At 55.6% G+C, this 18,833-nt stretch overlaps 7 protein-coding genes across 7 annotated transcripts; 2 read left to right on the forward strand and 5 right to left on the reverse strand.

The window, feature by feature from the left end:
• Positions 1-348: 348 nt before the first annotated feature.
• QBC33DRAFT_542024 (tetracycline efflux protein) lies at positions 349-2,849 on the forward strand. Its single transcript, XM_060428220.1, has 3 exons — positions 349-877; positions 946-1,872; positions 1,950-2,849. The coding sequence occupies exons 1-3, from the start codon at positions 586-588 to the stop codon at positions 2,561-2,563; spliced, it is 1,833 nt and encodes a 610-aa protein (XP_060282376.1). The 5' UTR covers positions 349-585; the 3' UTR covers positions 2,564-2,849.
• Positions 2,850-4,007: 1,158 nt separating this feature from the next.
• On the reverse strand, positions 4,008-6,371 carry QBC33DRAFT_589154 (major facilitator superfamily domain-containing protein; the record flags this gene model as incomplete). The annotated part of the gene is made up of 3 exons (XM_060431572.1): positions 4,008-5,432; positions 5,509-6,052; positions 6,329-6,371. 3 exons carry the CDS (start codon positions 6,369-6,371, stop codon positions 4,340-4,342), a joined length of 1,680 nt encoding a protein of 559 aa, XP_060282377.1. The 3' UTR covers positions 4,008-4,339.
• A 668-nt stretch (positions 6,372-7,039) lies between these two features.
• On the reverse strand, positions 7,040-8,884 carry QBC33DRAFT_453672 (putative serine/threonine-protein phosphatase; the record flags this gene model as incomplete). Its single annotated transcript, XM_060424698.1, has 3 exons — positions 7,040-7,957; positions 8,023-8,612; positions 8,722-8,884. The coding sequence occupies 3 exons, from the start codon at positions 8,882-8,884 to the stop codon at positions 7,040-7,042; spliced, it is 1,671 nt and encodes a 556-aa protein (XP_060282378.1).
• A 565-nt stretch (positions 8,885-9,449) lies between these two features.
• Positions 9,450-11,270, reverse strand: QBC33DRAFT_542036 (L-xylulose reductase). The gene is made up of 5 exons (XM_060428221.1): positions 10,800-11,270; positions 10,344-10,727; positions 10,130-10,262; positions 9,762-10,062; positions 9,450-9,701 (listed from the first exon to the last, which is right to left on the reverse strand). The coding sequence occupies exons 1-4, from the start codon at positions 11,044-11,046 to the stop codon at positions 9,948-9,950; spliced, it is 879 nt and encodes a 292-aa protein (XP_060282379.1). The 5' UTR covers positions 11,047-11,270; the 3' UTR covers positions 9,450-9,701; positions 9,762-9,947.
• Positions 11,271-11,630: 360 nt separating this feature from the next.
• On the reverse strand, positions 11,631-14,181 carry QBC33DRAFT_542046 (trimethyllysine dioxygenase). The gene is made up of 10 exons (XM_060428222.1): positions 13,782-14,181; positions 13,555-13,725; positions 13,422-13,439; positions 13,304-13,370; positions 13,171-13,231; positions 13,036-13,120; positions 12,876-12,981; positions 12,203-12,821; positions 12,070-12,141; positions 11,631-11,998 (listed from the first exon to the last, which is right to left on the reverse strand). The coding sequence occupies exons 1-10, from the start codon at positions 13,844-13,846 to the stop codon at positions 11,919-11,921; spliced, it is 1,344 nt and encodes a 447-aa protein (XP_060282380.1). The 5' UTR covers positions 13,847-14,181; the 3' UTR covers positions 11,631-11,918.
• Positions 14,182-14,259: 78 nt separating this feature from the next.
• QBC33DRAFT_110690 (uncharacterized protein) lies at positions 14,260-16,043 on the forward strand. Its single transcript, XM_060421920.1, has one exon. It carries the CDS (start codon positions 14,673-14,675, stop codon positions 15,687-15,689), a length of 1,017 nt encoding a protein of 338 aa, XP_060282381.1. The 5' UTR covers positions 14,260-14,672; the 3' UTR covers positions 15,690-16,043.
• A 351-nt stretch (positions 16,044-16,394) lies between these two features.
• On the reverse strand, positions 16,395-18,460 carry QBC33DRAFT_560075 (PhoD-like phosphatase-domain-containing protein; the record flags this gene model as incomplete). Its single annotated transcript, XM_060430026.1, has 4 exons — positions 16,395-16,581; positions 16,654-18,242; positions 18,298-18,309; positions 18,383-18,460. 4 exons carry the CDS (start codon positions 18,458-18,460, stop codon positions 16,395-16,397), a joined length of 1,866 nt encoding a protein of 621 aa, XP_060282382.1.
• Between the last annotated feature and the right edge of the window lie 373 nt (positions 18,461-18,833).

The following is an 18,833-nucleotide window of genomic DNA, read 5'->3' on the forward strand; positions in this document are numbered from 1 at the left end:
CTACCTCCCACACTCGAAGATAATGATATCTGGGAGCAAGCCCTGGCTAGGCAGGCGCTGTGGAGATTCGGCGTGTATGCCTCACCGTGGCTTAGCCTCGTGCTGCAGAAAAATTGTCGCATGACATAGGATCGCGACATAGTGCCTGGAAGGGAGCGAAAGCGAAAACGACGACCAGTGTGAGGGCTGCAAAGGGTGTAATAACGACCGTAATTGCACCGCTGGGGAGCGAGAACGGTAAGATGAGGACGCATCAATTACGTGTACACTGCAGCTAAGCCATTTTGGGCTGGTCAGTCGTAAGACGACCTCTAAACAGGCATGCCGATTCCCGGTTGACAGCGCCAAAACACACCCTAGACACCTACACAGGGTCTGAAATCGTTGCATTTACCATTAATGGACACGTTTTGTGGTCATTGGCTCGTGCCAGGCCTCCCAGTGAGATGGCTTATAATATATTTACACTGATGACTGCCCAGGTGGAAATCATTAGAGGGAGCTCAGTTTCAACTCTGCAGATGTTTCTCACCCTTGAAGTGCTTGCTCTCTCTTGACTAATACTCCGGTGAGCCCACGGACACAATGATTGTCACAGTAAGATATGTCAAGAAGAAGTACAGGGAGCGCAAGGAGCGCAAGGAGCGCATGGAAGGAGGAGCGACTCCAGGCGAAGATGAGCGACCTGGGGCTTCCAGTTCTCCAGTCGGCGAGGTAGTGGCCAAAAAGGAGGAATCCCCCGAAGCGATTGCTGAGAAGAAGAGGATGTGGAAATACCGATGGAAGATCCTGTTCGGCCTCGTTGCCCCTTTTGCCCTCCAGTCCCTAGACACCACCATAATCGCATCTGCTCTGCCCTTCATTGCCCAGGATTTCAGTAAGTGCAAGCCACGGGATAAGCTCGTCAATCCGACTAACCAGTTCCCTCTCTACCCACCACCAAAGACCAGATCTCACAGCTGAACTGGATCATCTCTGTCTTCAACCTGACCTCGGCCGCCTTCCTGCCTTTCTGGGCGCAGATCGCCGACATCTTCGGCCGCCACGCCACCATGCAGGCCACCATCATCATCATGGCCGTGGGCTCGGCCGTCTGCACGGGCGCGCCGACCGACAAGTTCGCCGTGCTGCTCCTCGGGCGCGCCCTACAGGGCATCGGCGCCGCGGGCGTCAACATCAGCGTGCGCATTATCCTGGCGGACCGCGTCTCGCTGAGCGACTACGCCCTCAACTGGACGCTCTTCGCCCTGATCTCGGCCGCCGCCTTCAGCGTGGGGCCCGTCATCGGCGGCTACCTGACCCAGGCCAGCTGGCGCTGGTGCTTCGCCATCAACCTGCCCGTCGCCGCCGTCGCCGTCGTCCTCGCCGTCGTCCTGCTGCGCAAGGAGCTCCTCGGGCCCCAGCCCCTGCCCGAGCTGGAGGCCCACGACAGCCGCAGCCTCGAGAGCCGGCGCGTGCGCTTCCTGATCCGCCTCGGCACCATCGACTACGTCGGCCAGTTCCTCTTCCTCTTCGGCCTCGGCCTGCTGATCCTCGCGTTTACCTGGGCGGGCGGCACATATGCCTGGGACACCGCCTACGTTCTGGCTCCTCTTGTCATCGGAGCTGTTCTGGCTGTTTTCTGGGTGGTGTACGAGTACCTGATGGCACCACCGCACGTCATGTCCAAGGTCTTCCCCTCTCAGAGGCCCATGATGCCGTGGGAATTGCTATCGCAGCGAGATATTGGGTTGTTGTTCTTCATCAACTTTGGCGTTGGAATGGCTATGTTTGCTGTGATGTATTTCATGGACTTATACTTTGCGTTGGTGGAGGGGAAAAGCCCTAGCAAGGCTGGTGTTGCGTTGCTATTTTTCCTGCCTGGTCTTGGAGGTGAGTCGTCTCTTCTCTTTTCCCCTCCCGTATACCGGTCCTGGCGGCCATGCGACTAACACTACCGTGCAACGCAGCGGGTGCCTACATGGCCATGTTCCTTTCCAACGTCTGGCCACGACAGACCCTCCCGGCCCTCCTCCTGGGCAGCGTCACGTCCGCCGTCGGGATCAGCGTGCTCGCGTGGGCGACGCACAAGGGCGAGACGGCCATCATCTACGGCATGATGGCGCTGACGGGCCACGGCGTCGGCATCCGGATGAACCCGGGGGCCCTGCACGGGCTGGCCTACTTCCCCGCCATGACGGCGCCCATCACCTGCCTGGTGGGCTTCGCGGTGCCCTTTGGCGGCTCCGTGTCGCTCACGCTCATGTCCACCGTCTTCAACAACAAGAGCGGCCCGGGCCATGAGGACCCCCGGAGCGGCATCATGTGGGCGTTCGTCGCCCTCATACCCTTCATGTGGCTGTGCGTCGTGGTGACGACCTTCCTGGGCAATGTCTGGCTCAAGGAGAACGGCGGCCACGAGGTTGTCAATGGGGCGTATCTGTGGAGCTTCGTGACGCGCAAGAAGCTGGAGAGGGAGAGCAGGGTGCGCGGTGAATTCGCACAGCGCACGGAGCAGGAGAACGATGCTGAGAAGAAGATTGAGGGGGTTGTCAGTCAGAAGCAGGGTGACGAGGCTGCTTAGCTACGTTGGCATAAAGTCTAGGGAGGAGGAATAGGGGGCGATATAAGTTGAGGATGGGATGTGGGAGCGACCTGCAATCTAATTTGATATTCGATAATATGTACAAGGATAGGAGCAGGGAGAAGGAAAGGGGGGAGACGGGGCGGCTTAAGTATTGTTTACATTTCCCCTAAAATAGACTTTACCCCCCCTACCAGTCTACCAGTACCTGACGTTAAGGTTGCGGCTGACTGCTAAGAACCTTGGCGATGGAGACAATCCTGCAATAAATAAGCCCATGAAATGGTGTAATATGTTAATTAAACGTATTGATTGCCTTCCCTCCACGTTCACCCATGCTATATCGCTCTGCGTCACCAGGGACCTAGCTACCTGTGTACCGCAAGATTAATAAATAAGAGAGGCAAAAATTACGAAGGGAGAGAGAAAACAGAAAGGACAGGAAAAACTAAGAAAAGAAAAGAAAAAGGAAAGAAACCCGAATGTAAACAATAAAAGGGGATGTAAAAAATATAAATAAAAAATAAAAAATAAACGCCCGATCCCGGAGTCGAATCGGGTACCTGGGTATAACTTGGCCGACTTTCTGCGCTTTCGCATATCCTAGTTCCCGGGGTAGGGGGGACGTGATTCTTACTGCGACACCCCCCAGGTAATACCATTACACAATCGGGCCGTGATTTGGTTGTTGTATGGGTATTGCTTGGCCTTGACTATATAGTTTGGTCTACAGCAAGGTGAGGGAAAGATGACAGACTGTCCGGTACGTTCTGCCCTGGCGGCTCTTAGCTCATGTGACTACCTAGCTGACATCGCTATCTCCCCCTAATATTGTACGTGGTCTGGGCTTCAAGTTGGTGGTATCTTCAGTGTCTGAGCAAACATGACAAGGGGCTATTTACTTTGTGAGGAAGCCATCGTGTACACCTCTGAAATCTGAGGGCTCATCCTGAGGGTTGGGCTAAGTCTGAGCGGTGGAGGAGGCTTCGACGTCGTTTCGCATCGCAGAGCCTCATCCCGACCCTGGTCAACGGGTCCTTCTAACCCCTGCATGTTGGACCTGCATCTAAAGCTCGTCGCCTTAACATGGGGGTCATAGTTCGGGCGAACCATCTCCTGGCGAACCGACCGGTTGTCCGGTCAGGCGCTCCTATCCCGGTCGATTATGTACACTACACTCACACCTTGCCGGGGACTCGGTGTACTTTCCAACTGGAGCCTCGTCTTGCCAATAGGGGAAAGGATGCGAGCTGACTATATCTGTTACGGTGTACATACATGTGCTCCGTGCGAAGGTTAATATTATGGCAAGCCTAGGTACTGAGAAGAAACTTCACACCGCTATGTCATTCTCCTCGTAGAGCCCCAGCCTTGTGTTATTGATTGTCCTCTCTTGTCCACCATCAAGTCTTTCCTGCTTCAACTCCCCCAGAAAGACCCACGAAACGGAGCGGGCTTGATCTTCTATAGTCTCCTTTACAGAACCACTTGCCAGCATCAAACCCTGTTGAACCTCCCCATTACCCGTGAACGAGGGCGACTATGTTCCCCAACCATATCTCAGGAGTTCGACACCAATTTCAAGGTCAACTCGCGTTAAATCTATTATCTATCAATACATATCACCTACGCCCTTCCCCTTCCCCTCCATGACGTTCTACCAAACACCATTTATCCTCTCCTGATACCAGTACAGATTATTAGGTAGGCGACAACTAACAAGCAATCCAGAAGCAGCAGCAGCCCCGTCCTCTTCCCTTCCCGCATGCACGTTAGCTAATCCCCCTGCCGCGCCAGGTTCGAATGCAGCTTGTGCTGCCTCATCAGCGAGATAGAAACCAGCCCCACGATGGCCATGGCAAGAGCGGTCAGCCAGACGCCACGGAACGCCTCCATAAACGACGCGACGACGCCATCCCTCCACCCGTCGGGCAGGCGACCCAGCTCGGCGAGGTCATCCCTGATCCTCGCGATCTCCTCCGCCGCGCCGGGCAGGTGGCCGAAGCGGCGGCGCAGCCCGACCAGGAGGACATTCTGGTAGACCGCCGACGCGGCGGTGATGCCGACGGTGGCGCCGACGGAGCGGAAGGCGTACGTCGCCGATGTGATGACGGCCTGCTGTGAGTGGTCGACGGCCGCGATGCACGCCAGCAGCGTGACGGTGAGCATGCCGCCGTACCCGGCGCCGACGAGCGCCATGCCCGCGAACGGCAGCCACGGGTGCGACCGCTCGCCCAGGAACGTCAGGGCCACGACCCCGGCCGCCAGGAGGAGGACGACGCCGACGCCGAGGCCGACGTACCTGCCCGTCCGCTTCATCAAGTAGCCCGATCCGACCGAGGCGACGGAAACGCCGAGCGGGGAGCCTAGGATCCGCAGCGCCGCCTGCGTCGCCGAGTGGCCCAGCACCTGCATGTACAGCGGGATGTAGAAGACGGTCATCATGATGACCATGGTGCAGGTCAAGTTGGCGACGCAGGCGGCCAGGACGGTGCGGTGCGCGAGCAGACGCACGGGGATGATGGGCTGGCGCGCCCGGGATTCCCACCACACGAGCCCGGCGAGGATGGCGAGCGACAGCGGCAGCGTGGAGAGGACGAGCGGGTGCGTCCAGGGGACGACGTTGCCGCCCGCGTTGAGGCCGAGGAGAAGGAGCACGAGGAAGGAAACGATCAGCAGGGCGCCGGTGAAGTCGATGCGCGAGACCAGCGACTTGTTCGACAACTTGGGGGGAACTCTGACGAGAAGGAGGACGAGGATGGCCGATACCAACGAGACGGGAACTTGGACAAGGAACGCCAGCCGCCACCCCCAAGCGGACGTGTCGTTCACGAGGCCGCCGAAGACGCCTCCTAGCATGGCGCCCGAACTGGAAACGCATGTAAGCAGAGTCGATGGGCGGGCCGGAGGGAAAGAAGAAGAAGAAGAAGGAAGAGGAGCCTCACCCATAAGCAATATTCCCAATCCCCTGCACAACCCCCCTCTTCCTCAACGGCACCAAATCCGACGCCAAAAACGTCGAGATACTCATCAACCCCCCGCCCCCAACCCCAGCAACGACCCTCCCAAGGATCATGACCCTCTCCCCGCCCGCAAGGCCACAGATAAGGTTCCCGGCCGCGAACAGCGCGTTGCTGAACACCAGCCCGGGGCCCCTGCCGAACACGTCCGTCAGGCGCCCGCTCAGCGGCTGGCACGCCGCGTTGGCCACCAGGTACGCCGTCGCCAGCCACGACAGCAGGCTGAGCGACCTGAACTCGGATGCCACGGGGCCCGACAGCGTCGCCATGATGCTGCCGTCCACGGCCCCCAGGAACACGCCCACGTACGCCGTGCCCAGCGTCAGCGCGAGCCGCGTCCCCCGGGCCTCGTCCGCTAGGACCGTCACCTCGCCGTCCCCTTCTTCATTGCCGCTGCCGTTGCCACTGCTGCCGCTGCGATCGCCCAGGAGCGGGGTGGTCTCGGCGGCGGCGGCGGTGGTGCCGGCCCCTGTCTCCTCATCTGTCGTCCGCTCCTCGCCGGTCGGGCCGCCGAGGCGGCCCGGAGCAGCGGGCGTTTGCGCCATTTCCCGAGGCTTTTGTCTGCTTTGGTTTCCTTTTCTATTACGGTAGGCGCTTTAGCGGGGATTTTGGGACGTAGCTTCTTTTCACCTCTCGATAATGAGTGGTTAGAGACTTATATGACTGACCCTACATACTTTCTATGTAGATACCTTAGGTAGGTCGGTGGTTTCGGATCGACACTTTCAGCTCAGATCGGCCCCACCTTCTCGGCTCGGCCGAATTTGTCCCGGTGGAAGCCCCGCCATTGTCTACCTATCTATCATCAAGAAACCCGGCGTAGAGAAAGCTAATCACTCGAGACAAGATGTTGAAGACAAGACATATTTTTCTATCTAATGGGGGCTTCTAAGTGAGGCTACTAGGCAACGCTATTGTGCAAAGCTATCAAACTGCTCACACTTCGCTTCATCAAGCAAAGCCCCAGGCCCCTTCCAATTGCACGCTGTGTCTCCATCTCCATCGGTCTATCAACTTGCGTCACATCATGGCTCCGAGCCTATGTGCCCAATTACATGGCAATGCGGCACGTTCCGGCAGCTTCCCAGATAGGTTGAATTCATACCCGTCAGGCTGTTCGTCTCTGGCAAGGAGGAGAGCAACTGCAAGTGTGTGTGTGCGTATGCGTGAGAGAGTGAGAGTGAGAGAGAGAAAGAAGAAGAATAAAAGACCAAAGGCGGACGAAGACCAGCTCCCCACTTGTGGGATTCCCATCACAGGAATTCCCAAAAGATATCACTGTGGTATATGCTGCCGTCGTATATGCCTGCAACCGCACTACTTTTACAGTTTTCCTCCCGCCACCCCCCGCCCCCTTTCGTTTGTGTTCATCACCGCTTGCGATCACTGCTCGTGGATCTAGGTGTCAGCACCAGCTCCATCTATTTTCGGGGATGGGCAACCCTCGGCATTGAACTCACGTGCTTAGCCTCCGCGACAGAGACTGGAGCTTCTTATCGTTGTCCGCCTCCTTGGCGGCTCTCTCCAGGGCCTGCTGCCGCTCCTCGCCGGCCTGTCTCGCAACCTCCTCATGGCTGGGCGGTAGTCTCTCGTTCTGTATATCCACCTTGCGTGCGTCCTCGAAGCTGCTGATGGCGTTCTTGATGCCCTCGGCGCCGAGCATGAGCGTCCCTGCAGGCAGGCGCCCTCCCGAGACGGTCTTGAGCTCCGTGACTCTCTCAGACTCCTCTCGAAGGACCTGGAACACGCGGGATAGCCGCCCTATGGCGAGGATCTTGTTCTTGATCGCTCTCCTCTTGAATTCGATCGACTCGGGATCCTGGCTTGGTGCCGATGTCCCAACAGGAGAGACCGGGCCCGGAGAGGTCGCCGCCGACTCCTCCCGGAGCTCCTCCTCGGAACACGTGCTCAGGATTGCGATTAGCATATCCGTGATCTTCTCGCCAACAAATGGCAGCGACCAGGTGAAAACGTCCATGAAGTTGGGGAGCCAGTATGGGTGCGGTGTGCAGTTGAACTGACGGATGTTCATGACATTGTTCTCGTACTTGAGGACCGCAGCCTTGTTGTTATAAACGTCGAGATAGTTGGGCGCGGAGAATATAGTCATGACGCTCGGGAAACCGGTGGTACGAGTCTTACGGTACATGCGGTAGCCCGCATCCTGGGCCTCGTGGGCTCGGATGACGGAAAGGAGATTGTTCTTCTCCAAAAAGGCGCAAGCTGCGTGGTACGAGAAGAAGTAGGAACAGCCCCGGACGTGGTTATGGAGGAAATAATCCGTAGTCTTTTCTTGGCCAAAGTCCTCCAGAGGATCCGCCCAGAGTATGTCGCACATCAACCCCTGCGTTGGCGGCTCTCTGAACCTATCGATCTGTAATCCCATCAGTCATGCGATCAATCATTGTGTGTGCAGTAAGGCTGAGTTGGAAGACTAACACTCTTCAGGTCGTCCAATGTGTGCAACTCCGGGCTCAACCCGCCGTGGATGCAGAGGAACTGCTTGTTCATAACGGCAGCCAAGGGCAGGGAGCAGAACGACTCCATACAAGCCTCATAGATGGCCTCGGAATATTTGTGCCTGCATTCCAGCTTGAAGGTGAAGTAGTCGGTAAGATGGCGACATTCGTGATTTCCGCGCAGCAGCCAGAGGGTATTTGGGTAATGTATCTTCAACGCCCACAGGTAGAGGACACATTCTATACTGAAATAGCCCCTATCCACGTAGTCGCCAAGGAACAGATACCTCGTCTCAGCCGGGTCGCCGCCGACTTCGAAGAGCTTCATGAGGTCATAGTACTGGCCATGGACGTCGCCGCAGACGGTGATGGGCGCATCCATCTCGAGGAGATTGGGCTCGGCCCGGAGGAGTTCAGTGCCCTGCTTGAGGATCCACAAGGCTTGCTCGTCTGTGAGGCGGCCTTCGCGACAGAAGTGCTGCTTGAGGAAGGCGATATCCGGCTTCTGGCGGGTCTCGTCCTCGAAGAATTGTTCGTCGGTGGGCTTGGACATGGCGGGCGCCTGGACATCTACGGATCGCAAGGGCAATCACGGTCAGCCGTGTCCGGGAATAGTTGCAAATGAGGGGGAGTGGCGACTTTGGAGGGGGGGAGGGGGGAGGGGGAGGTGGGGGGCTACCTTTGCACACCCGCTCGAGAGTGCTCACTTGGGTGCCATCTTCCATTTCATGGATGCTGAAGTCAATCTGGGGAAGAGGTTTCTTCTCGCGGATGGCGCGAATAGCATTGTCGACCTGCACATTGCGCGGATCCGGCGCGCTGGAGCCACCGTCGGTGTCCATAGTCGATGGCGGGACGCGGGAGACGGAAGGGCGGAGCTAGAGTTGAGGAGAGAGCAAGGCTACCAGAGCAGATAATGACGTGAAGCAAGTCTTTCGGAGCAAAAGGTTTGAATGTGATACTGTCGCTAGACCTGAGGGATCTGGCGGGCGAATGAATGCCTTGAGAGTGAATATGACAGGAGGAAGCAAAATCAGGACGCAGCAGTAGGGCTGAGGGGCGGGAATGGGAAGTTGGGCGGATGTCAGGCTGAGAGCAATTGCGACTGGGGTGGAATTCGTGTACCAGGAAGTACCCGAGGGTGAGCGGGAGTACAAGCACAGGTCAGGGGAGTGTTAAGTTGCCCGCAATCACTGAGGCGGTCAAAAAAAGTGTGGAAGAAGGTACGAAAGATACTTGGTATGATTCACTGAGAATGAGGGGAGCTTCAGGGGAGGCCTAGATTTTTGCGCCTCCACGCAATGTTACAGGGGCTACAGGGGCCCTTTCGTATTAGGGTAAAATAGTACGGGATTGTGGAGTGGGTAATCAGCTTTGCTGACTGTGCGAATCATGGGCTTCAAGGTTGGTCAGGAACTCTGTTTTAGATATTAGAATGAGCCGAGCACTTGGCAGCTACTCAGTTAAGCTTGGTAGGTGATTTCTACGCGGGAGCATACTTAGTAGTAGGCCTATGTCCCTGAGCTTCGGGCCTGAGTTTGATTCAGGGTCCCGTCGTTCAGGTTGTCCACGGGTGCCTAGGTACCACCATGTCCACAATTTCCAGTTGATGACTTCATCGATCCCCACCAGGCAGCTGACAGCACCAGCTTGTCATTTCTTACCAGCTGTTAGCAGATGTTGGCCATAGATCCTAAACAAGGCTGAGGCAAGACTCACAGCAGCTCCTACACGAAAGAGCAACGCCTTCTGCTTCTCATTTCTTTTTTTTTTTGGAATCTAATCAGTCTTAAGTATATTCCCATACTCAACTCTATCCGTTCTAAGAACTCCAAAAGTACCTATGTTCGTCGTCAAAACTCGTGGCGGATCTCTCAGCCCACCTTAAAATCCCATAACCGGGCCTTACGGGGCAGTATACCCGCCGTCAACTACAAGATCTGAGCCAGTGGTGTAAGACGAGGCATCAGAGGCAAGGTACAGATATGCGCCGGCGAGCTCGTGCGCCTCGCCTTCGCGGCTGTTGGGGAGGGAGAGAAGCATCAGCATCATTCGGCGGGATATGGCAGTCGGATGTCAGCACTCACCCCATGGGGATCTTGTCTTTCCACACATTCTTGATCTCCTTGGAGACGAAAGACGAGATCTCGGTGTTGATGTAGCCTGGAGATACCGAGTTCGCCCTCGCGAAGCCAACCCACTCGATAGCCAGCGATTTGCCTGAATTTCCCAGAGTCAGTCAGTCTCGACAGGTCCAGCTTTCTCGCATAGGGCTTGCGCTGGCCCCCAGTTTCCACTTACACAGGTGGATAACGCCAGCCTTTGACGCGTTGTACGCCGATTGCAGCTGTGGGATGTTGGCAATGTGCCCGCTCATGCTCGCGGTTGCGATGAAGCTACCGTACGTGTACCCCTCGAGCTTCTGGCCGTCGATGGTCGTGCCCTCCCTCTTCTGCCGCCGGAAGTGGAGGCCGGCGGCACGAGCGCAGTAGAAGGTGCCGTCGATGTTCGTGGTGGACACTTGCTTGAAGTGGTCGAGCCCTCCGTCCAGCATCGGACCCTGCTCCCATGCAATTCCTGAGTTGGCCACGAACACGTCGAGTCGGCCGTTGAATTCCTTCACGGCAGCATCTACGGCTTCCTTGACGGCGTCGTACGATGTGATGTTGACTTGGTACGCCTTGCCTGCATTTGCCCTGGAGTCTTAGTACTCGCCCACCAAAGGTTTGAGAAGAGAAATAGGCCGTGGCCACGTACACTTTACGCCGTAGGTCTTCTCGATCTCGGCGGCCCTGTCGATGGCATTCTTGTTGCTATTGTACCAGATGGCGACGTTCGCGCCGGCCTCGGCGAAACCGTGGGCAATGGCCAGCCCGATGCCCGCGCCCGCGCCCGAGACGATGGCGGTCCGATCCTTTAGGGAGAACAGTGGGAGGATGCGACCCGCCTTCGGGGCCTCCGTGGATCCGTGAGGGAACTTGCCGTCCTTCATAGTTTCAGCCATCTTGACGGTGCGATAGAACAGTCGGATCTGGTGTGTGGGGGTTTAGGGAGGGGGGAAAGGGTGGGTGTGGCTTCTTCTTAATGCTTAAGAGCGGGCTGGAGGAAGATGTAACCCACCTTGATGGATCCATCCTTCCAAGAAAGACGTGCCACGCGGACAACCTAGGTAGGTTCGCTACTGAGGTCTACTGTGTACCTACCTGCTACCCGAAACGAAAAGTTACGAATGTCTTGGAGTGGATGAAGATTATCTGTCAGTGGAGCCCGTTGATGGGACCATCACTCTCGACCCAGTATTTCCAGGGCATTAACTGGCTGATGAACAGCCCGTTTATCGACCCTCTAACAACGCCGGCGGGTTCCTTGCATGAGTAGCCTTCAACCGCAGCAAACAAGGCCTAATTCTGTTGGCAAACTTGGCGATTAGGGTGAGACGACCTGTCGATCATTGTCGAGCCTCTTTGACCGCCAGGTCCCACCTCCGGAAATCAGCGTTTTCGGTTTCACCAATCCCGCGCCAGCACCAGGAATAGAATCCATGAAGCACTATGTATTCTGCAACGACGACCCTGTTGATCACTTTGTGGAAGGATAGAAGGGGTCCAAATGGTGAGCTGACATGGCGGGGCAAATGAGGGGCACACTGCACATATTGGCATTGCATTGCAGCTGACAACAGAAACCCCGACGGGAAGCGACGACGAATGCAGCGAGCCACACACGGAAGGAGGGCCTATGAACATGCCTAGAGGAGCTGCAAGATGTCTCGACCCAACCTAGGTACCTAGGTACCTAGATACCGGCGTCGCCGATATTATTGCTACCGATATTATAGCTGTCTGACTTCATATGCCATGTGCGAAACGTATGGAGCTAACCAATGATCCTCTCCAGGATATCCGACCGTGGGAAGTTAGTGTTCCTCCACCTTGATATATAGTCGTCTCTGGTAACTGATAGGACGGGTTAGCATTACAGGTGATGGGGGTCAGATTGCCCAGCAAGGGGGACGCATGGCACATACTATAAGCCCCGCAGATCCTCCTGATGCCAGAGAAGGCACTTCGGCCATGGAGCACTCTCCAGTTGTCAAAGACTGAAAAATGTTAGCGAAACATGGCTGCAACCATTTGGTTTCTTTGCTTCGGTTGTCTCACTCAGAGGCTTGCCGGGCTCGAGCTGGACCCAGCACTCGACATCCTTTCTTCTTAGGATAGAATCCCACTTGCGTGCAGCATCGTACCACTTATCCGGTGAGTACTCCTCTGTAAAGGGTACCACGCCTCGATCATCGTTGTTCCACCGCACTCGGTGCAGCTCCCCGGTTTCTTGGTCGAGTTCCAATACGGGGTAACGCTTATCAGGGGCTATTGTGATCCCCTCGTTGCCACTCGCATGCCAGGGAAGACGAACTTTGCTGAGAATGTCGTATGACTTGGGGTCTTGCGTCTTCAAAATCCTGGCAGCGTTGAATCCGTCGACGAGCAGAGACTTCCCCCCAGCGGCCGCATCGTCCGATGATACTCCCGGCGCATTTTGGTGCGATAGGAGGTGAAAGGACTGCAAGCCTGCTGGATCGGTGAAATAAGTCGTATCTGTGTGGGCAGGAAGTGCAATGTTTGTGTAAGCCGTGTCTGCCATTGCTAGATTAGGGGTGAAGTCGTAGAATCCCCCGTAATGGGTCAGCCTGATGAAGGCAATGCGTTCAAGAAGCACTCGCGTGTCTTCTGGGTCGTCGTATGGGGTGCCCTCGACGAAGGCAAACCCATGCTCTTTCTGCCCTGCCTGTTAGAGCTGTTATATCTCCAAGTCGGAGGAGCGGTAACTGACAATCTTAGCAGTCAGCTCCGCCACCCCCGAGTCGTCTGGCAACATGACTTTGTCATATGCCACCGTGGGAGGCTTATCCGAAGCCTCGGCACCCCAGTAGTGCCGCCTGCCGCACAATGTTAAACGAAGCCAAAGAGGATACAGTGGCTACTTTACTCACTGAAGCGGCTCCGGTTCCCGGTGATTCGAGTTCTGGTAAAACTGGAGGAAACTCCAGGGATACTCGCTCCGGTGGCCATCAGCCCCTATGAAGGAGTGAGTTCTGTTCTAACGCATATGAAATCGGGCTTCTCACAAGTGACGCCAATTCCGACCTCGGTCGGCTCGACTTTTTCCGGCCGGATGTTGCGTGGTATCTATCACCAGATGGGTCCCGGCTCAGTAACTGCCGAGCTTTGAACCCACGATTAGGCATCGAGGATACATACATCAAAGGTGTTGAAATTCCGCTGCATTGTGTCCTGATTCACACAAGATGAACATCGGCAATTGTCTCTGAACATGATGAGCTTCGGTGACTCTGATGGAAAGGGGGAAATAACTAACCGTAGCCATAAACCTGGGCTAAATAAGGGTTTTGCTGGATTAGCAAGAGAACTGTGCGAGGCAAGCTAAGAGCACAAGAAAGATTTGTGGGCAAGTCGGAAGACTGAAGATGGAAAACAAAGAGCAGGCGTACAGCACATGGCGCTTGGCGATTGTTCCGGCGGCTGGTTTGATAGCGATGCCGCCATTCACGATCTCGAGCTTCTCGATGGGGCCTCGGGACCGCCTCGCTGTTGTCGCAAAACTAGCAGCATGGGAGCTTTGGAGACGACACAACACATTTGGAGCAACTTGGGCTGTGGGCCTTTGAACGAAGTCAGTCCACCTGCTCATACATGTATTTTTATCTGGGCTTCCTACCTCAAGGTTGCGATGTGTGATCGAGCCGCGAACAGGGGACGCATGATGATCCTCCACGAGCCCATACAGCAGGCGTTGGTAAAAGTCCAGTCCTTTTTTAACTTTACTTCCGAACTTCAAAGTCGTTAACATCTAGGTCATACGATGGTTGGAGATGTTGAACTTCTCCATCCCTCGGCAACGGGAGGCCGAGGCGGGGGGATTGGTGGGTGGTATTGGGGTGCTGTGCTTGGTTAGAACCCCACATATAGTGCCAAATTTAGCATCGCAACCATCATCATTCCCTCTCTGATTCTCAGACAGACTTTCCGAAAGAAGGCGGAACCAAACTCGATCATCGTGGCCAATTGTGCTTCATATCTTGCAAGTGCCTAGCAACCGAACTGCACAGGGCGCTTACCTGCAGTCCCCCGCATGATCTGATCTTCCTCCAGGGATTTGTGGCGTCACCACCACCAACTAACATCCGCTCGCGAATCATGGCTCGTCTCTAATCGCGGTTCCAGGCTGTCGGGACCAGCTATCGAGGCAGATTTACCCCCATGTCGATTGGTTTCAAAACATTGTCGGTATCATTGAATCTGCTCCGTCTCCAATGTCTCCAAAATCTAAGCGGATGCCGCCTGGGCGGCAAATGGCCTATTTGAACTGGTTCCCACAGGGTCGGGGTTCCCATTGCATTGCCCTCGGTTTCCAGGTGGTACTATGGCCAGTGCCATATATACCCTTCACATGTTCTGGGTTTGAATCCAGCCTGTTGATTGTGTAACTCCATTTCTCTCCTGAGCTTCTGGCCTGTTCTTCGCCGTTCTCTCCTCCGTCTTTCACCCCTTTTTGTGCCAGGTCCGCACACTTTGGACATAATTGCTGCGGGGGCAAATGTAATCCAACATGTTTCCCCAAAGAAATGCAGCTGTCATCTCACTTTCATGTCCAGCATCAAATTTTACGGCCTGCGGTCATGGTCTCCCCCTCAACTTCTGTTGTCCAGATACCACCCACTGTCTGCCACTCGCCGCTAATACCACTGCACTTTGCTGTCCGAAGGGGTTCTCATGTGACGAGATATTCCCCATCACCTGCGAAATTCAGCTACAGAACGCAACAGCCGATCCAGAGGCCCCAGTATTCACAACCGCTTTAGGGGCGTCACTTCCTACCTGTGGCCAGGATGGAGATGGCGTCGACACCTGCTGTCCCTTGGGCTACGAATGCGAGACATCCGGGGGCACCACCAGATGCGCGTTGAACGAGGATCAGACCGTATATACGTCTCTTATCTCAACGTCGTCAAGTGCTAAACCAACACCAATTTCCATCACCGTGTCCTCCTTCACAGACGCACCTACTTCCGCCACTCCTACTCCAACCACTGCGGACATCAACCCGGTAGCATCAGCCGCATCAGGAGGGAGCGGGAACAGAGGCATTATTGCAGGCTCTGTCGTTGCCGGCACCGCATCCGTCATTGGGCTGCTCGTTTTCGTCTGGATAAAAAGGGGCAAGCTCAAGAGCTTCTTCGACAAGAGGCGCTCTACCCCATCCTTACCACGCCAAATCTATCATCCCCCACCAACAGCTCCAGGCAGCGTTGGATCGACGGCACCGATATGGCCAGGGAACATCGAGGCGCAAAAATGGGGGCCCGAGCCGAAGGAATCGAAAGAAATGACATACCTGGACCGGTCGTCGGTTGCCGGAGGGAAGACGGCGGCCGCCTACCCACCATTTCTCGAAACTCTCTCTCCGGTCGAGCTCCCGGCAACACCCCTTTCATACGCCACCTGGGAAGATCAAGATATTTATCGGGCGGCGACGATCTCGAGGCCGCCCCCAACTTTCGTTCCTCTGTCTAATTTCGCTTCCACACGGCCTGGGGACAGCAACGGACGGCCAGGTTTCTTTTGACCTCTAACTACCTCTCTTGCGTCCAGCCTAAAGGAATGAGGTCTCAGACTTGGGATTTCGACATCGAAGAGGGATCGGATTGCCTCTTTGGCTAATTATGGGGGAATTGCATTGTAGCCAGGGTGTCGGATGGATCTAAGCTTGGAATAGAGTTAAGGAGGTGCAACAACCAGCGTTCATGTTCGAAAGAAATATGTATAAGTTGTTAAGGCAGAATCTAATATAATACTGCGATACCTGAGTTCACATTCCCACCAGCCCAAATTGCAGCTCGGCCCATGCCAGTTTTACTTGCAAAATGTCATCCAGATCTTGGCCATCACCCGAGGACCTCGGCGATTCACAAATTTAGACAGCACAGCCGGTACCCGAGCCAGAACAATACCTGGACCGTCCAGTCACACTCGGAAACCAGGCGGCTAGAAACCAGACACAAAGGAAGCGCGGAGGTGGTCGCCAGGCGCGATGTTAGGATGGATATAATAGAAAGTGTCGGAAACAAATCACCATAAACAAAAATAGAGCTCGTTCTAGGAGCTGCCTAATCAACCATACAGACCAGAATCCCTGATCAAGCCTGACGCCATGATCCCCTTATATACTAAGTCAAATACTCCGTCCCGAAGAACTCATCTAAGACACTGCTCCGGGTCCCAGTTCTATCTATTCTGACCATCCAGTCCTTCGTGGACAAATGGGCCTAGCCTAGATGCCCCTAAGCCTATCCCAAAACGAACCCGCCTTCCTCTCCCCCGTAGGTGGTGAGAGCACCACCGTGTTCCACGTTTCGACCCCGTCAATGAACAGGCGGTACTTGAGGCTGCTCTGGTCGCCCTGTTCGAGAGTCTCGATGGTGATGGCGCCAAACTTGGAGTTCCCCTTGTAGATATACCTACATCATTGTCAGCCACCGTACATCAATATCAGCGCGTCCGGGGGGGTTTGGGGGGGGCCAACAACTCACTTGATCATGACATCCTCGCCATCTGTCTGCTTGTACGTCGGGTACGGGAAGTAGAACTGGCTCAGCGGGCTGGCGGAGAACTCATGCACCGTGGCCGACTCGGGCCAGCGGGACGCGGCGGGCGGCGGGAACTTCGTGGCCGCGAACTCGTGCCTGTCGCCCGACAGGACGACGACGCCGACCCCGCGGCCGCCCGCATCCCACATGGCCTCGAGGATCTCCCGCCGCTCCGAGAGGAAGCCCCCCCACGTGTCCTCGACGTTGACCGGCCAGTTCTTGGTGAATGGGACCGAGGAGGCTATGATCTTCCACTTGATGCCCTTTGGTTCGGGGCGGTTTAGCCATGCGAGGAAATCTTCTAGCTGCTCGGCGCCCAGCATGGTTTTCTCCGTGTCGTTTGCCGGGAGAGAGTTGCTCGAGCGATACGTGCGCGTGTCGAGCAGGAAAAAGCTTGCCGGGCCCTGGGTGAAGTCGAAGTAGGTTGCGGTGCGACGCGCTGTCCAGGAGCCAGCCTGCTTTGCCGGGGGCGGGTTTGCTGCCTTTTGATAGTGATCCCAGGGGTCAATGGCCGTCTTGTAGACACCGGTGGTGTTGGAGGACCAGTCGTTCGAGATCTCGTGGTCATCCAGGACGTGGATCCAGCTCAAATTCTGGCCTACGGCAGCCCAGTCAGGGGAGGCATAGACTTGACGATACTTGGCACGATAGTCCTCGATTTCCTTGCCCCACCATCGTGGGACATCAACATAGATGAAATCGCCGAGGAACAACATGAACTGCGCCCTAAGCGTTGGCAGGACCTTGGCAAGATGCCTCAGACCAGGAATGGCAAGAGGATGATCGAAGGGATTGTATGGTAACTGGTGCACGATGCAAGACGTCGAAAGAAACGTGAATTGTCCGTCCTGGAGTTCCGTTGTGTGACCGGCTTTTGGTGGAGCTGTGAACTCCCCCGAATGGTTGTTGGAAGTTCTCCACTCATAAGTGCGTTGCTTTGAATGCGTCAAGGGAACGGCCAGGACTGTGGTATAGTCGGTTTCGTTTGTTGTCCACCTGATCCCACCAGCCGTCTGCCAGAGAGGATTGTCGAAGGGGGATACGGGATCCTTAATGTGAATTTCGACGGTGACGGGCATCTTCGACTGATCGGGCTCCCTGATCAGCAGCTTGGCCTCCGAATCGGACACGTAGCCGAGCCTGACGAAAGAGAGATCCTTGGCCGTGTGAGAATGCTCCCGGAAGAGCCGGTCGGCAACCATACCGACACAAAGGAGGTTGACGAGGAAAGTTGCGCTAGAGAGCAATAGGCTTCGGGGGTTTGGAGCCCCGAGAAGCAGGGTCTTCAGTGGCGCCAAGGGACGCTCCTCCAGAGAAACGGTCTCTTCGATCTCAACCTCCTCGGCCAGAACCGGACAGGAGTCATCGCCTGAGGGACCCCCATTCTCAGTAGATCCCTCGTCTTTCAACGTAGTCTCGGTTACCTCCACGTCAATCTCGTCGACTATCTGGTACTCCGACTCCTTACGGTAGCTTGCGATGAAGGACGGAACATAGACTGCGAACAGCGTAAAAGCTATTTCTGGGAAGAACTAGCACCTGGGTTAGGGTATTGTCGAAGACGGCTTGGTGAAAGGGCGGACTTACAGGAACAAGAGCCTAGATGCATGTCAGACCAACAGTCAGGGGCACTTTCGATTTTAGAGCGGTATTGCTTTGATGTTGGACTTACCCATCGAAGAAACAAATAGCTGACGAGTCTCAGTAAAATTGACGACGCGCGCGCGATCTTGGTCTGAACTAGAGCCATGCTTGTTCTAACTCTCGAGACAGCTTACGATTGCTTCTCTAGGAACAATAGCATCGAGCGGAACAGTTGTACGGGTTTCGCGAGGAAACTGGGATGCTACTCTCACATGGGAAACTAGGCAAGAATCGCGTACTTGACAGAAGGAAGGAAGGAGAGAAGAAAGCTTGATGGATGGTACTTTATCTACAGAGTCGCGGCTTGGGCTATATTACCTACCTAGGCAGTAGAGCTCGAGCTCCATGACGGTGCCATGATTGGCGCTGACATCATTTAAACGCTGGTTGGCCCCGGACGCGTTGACCGTGATTGGAGTCCGTGCGGGGGCCTAATCAGACCTGACCGGACGGGTAGCCTGAAGCTAACGCATGGGCCA

This window comes from Phialemonium atrogriseum, assembly GCF_030411735.1.
Source record: "Phialemonium atrogriseum strain 8032-3 unplaced genomic scaffold QBC33scaffold_16, whole genome shotgun sequence".
In the NCBI taxonomy this organism is placed as follows: Eukaryota; Fungi; Ascomycota; class Sordariomycetes; order Cephalothecales; family Cephalothecaceae; genus Phialemonium; species Phialemonium atrogriseum.

What these genes read in the sequence shown, in the direction of transcription:
- QBC33DRAFT_110690 (XM_060421920.1), top strand. Translation starts at nt 14,673, where the DNA reads ATGTTTCCCCAAAGAAATGCAGCTGTCATCTCACTTTCATGTCCAGCA.
- QBC33DRAFT_542046 (XM_060428222.1), bottom strand. Translation starts at nt 13,846, where the DNA reads ATGGGCTCGTGGAGGATCATCATGCGTCCCCTGTTCGCGGCTCGATCA. An exon ending in GGAATTTCAACACCTTTGAT is followed by an intron (nt 13,232 to 13,303) that starts GTATGTATCCTC and finishes ATCTGGTGATAG; the next exon opens with ATACCACGCAACATCCGGCC. An exon ending in CGGAGCTGACTGCTAAGATT is followed by an intron (nt 12,822 to 12,875) that starts GTCAGTTACCGC and finishes CAGGCAGGGCAG; the next exon opens with AAAGAGCATGGGTTTGCCTT.
- QBC33DRAFT_542024 (XM_060428220.1), top strand. Translation starts at nt 586, where the DNA reads ATGATTGTCACAGTAAGATATGTCAAGAAGAAGTACAGGGAGCGCAAG. An exon ending in CTTCATTGCCCAGGATTTCA is followed by an intron (nt 878 to 945) that starts GTAAGTGCAAGC and finishes CCACCACCAAAG; the next exon opens with ACCAGATCTCACAGCTGAAC. An exon ending in TTTCCTGCCTGGTCTTGGAG is followed by an intron (nt 1,873 to 1,949) that starts GTGAGTCGTCTC and finishes CGTGCAACGCAG; the next exon opens with CGGGTGCCTACATGGCCATG.
- QBC33DRAFT_542036 (XM_060428221.1), bottom strand. Translation starts at nt 11,046, where the DNA reads ATGGCTGAAACTATGAAGGACGGCAAGTTCCCTCACGGATCCACGGAG. An exon ending in GAAGACCTACGGCGTAAAGT is followed by an intron (nt 10,728 to 10,799) that starts GTACGTGGCCAC and finishes GGGCAAATGCAG; the next exon opens with GCAAGGCGTACCAAGTCAAC. An exon ending in AAAGACAAGATCCCCATGGG is followed by an intron (nt 10,063 to 10,129) that starts GTGAGTGCTGAC and finishes CCTCCCCAACAG; the next exon opens with CCGCGAAGGCGAGGCGCACG.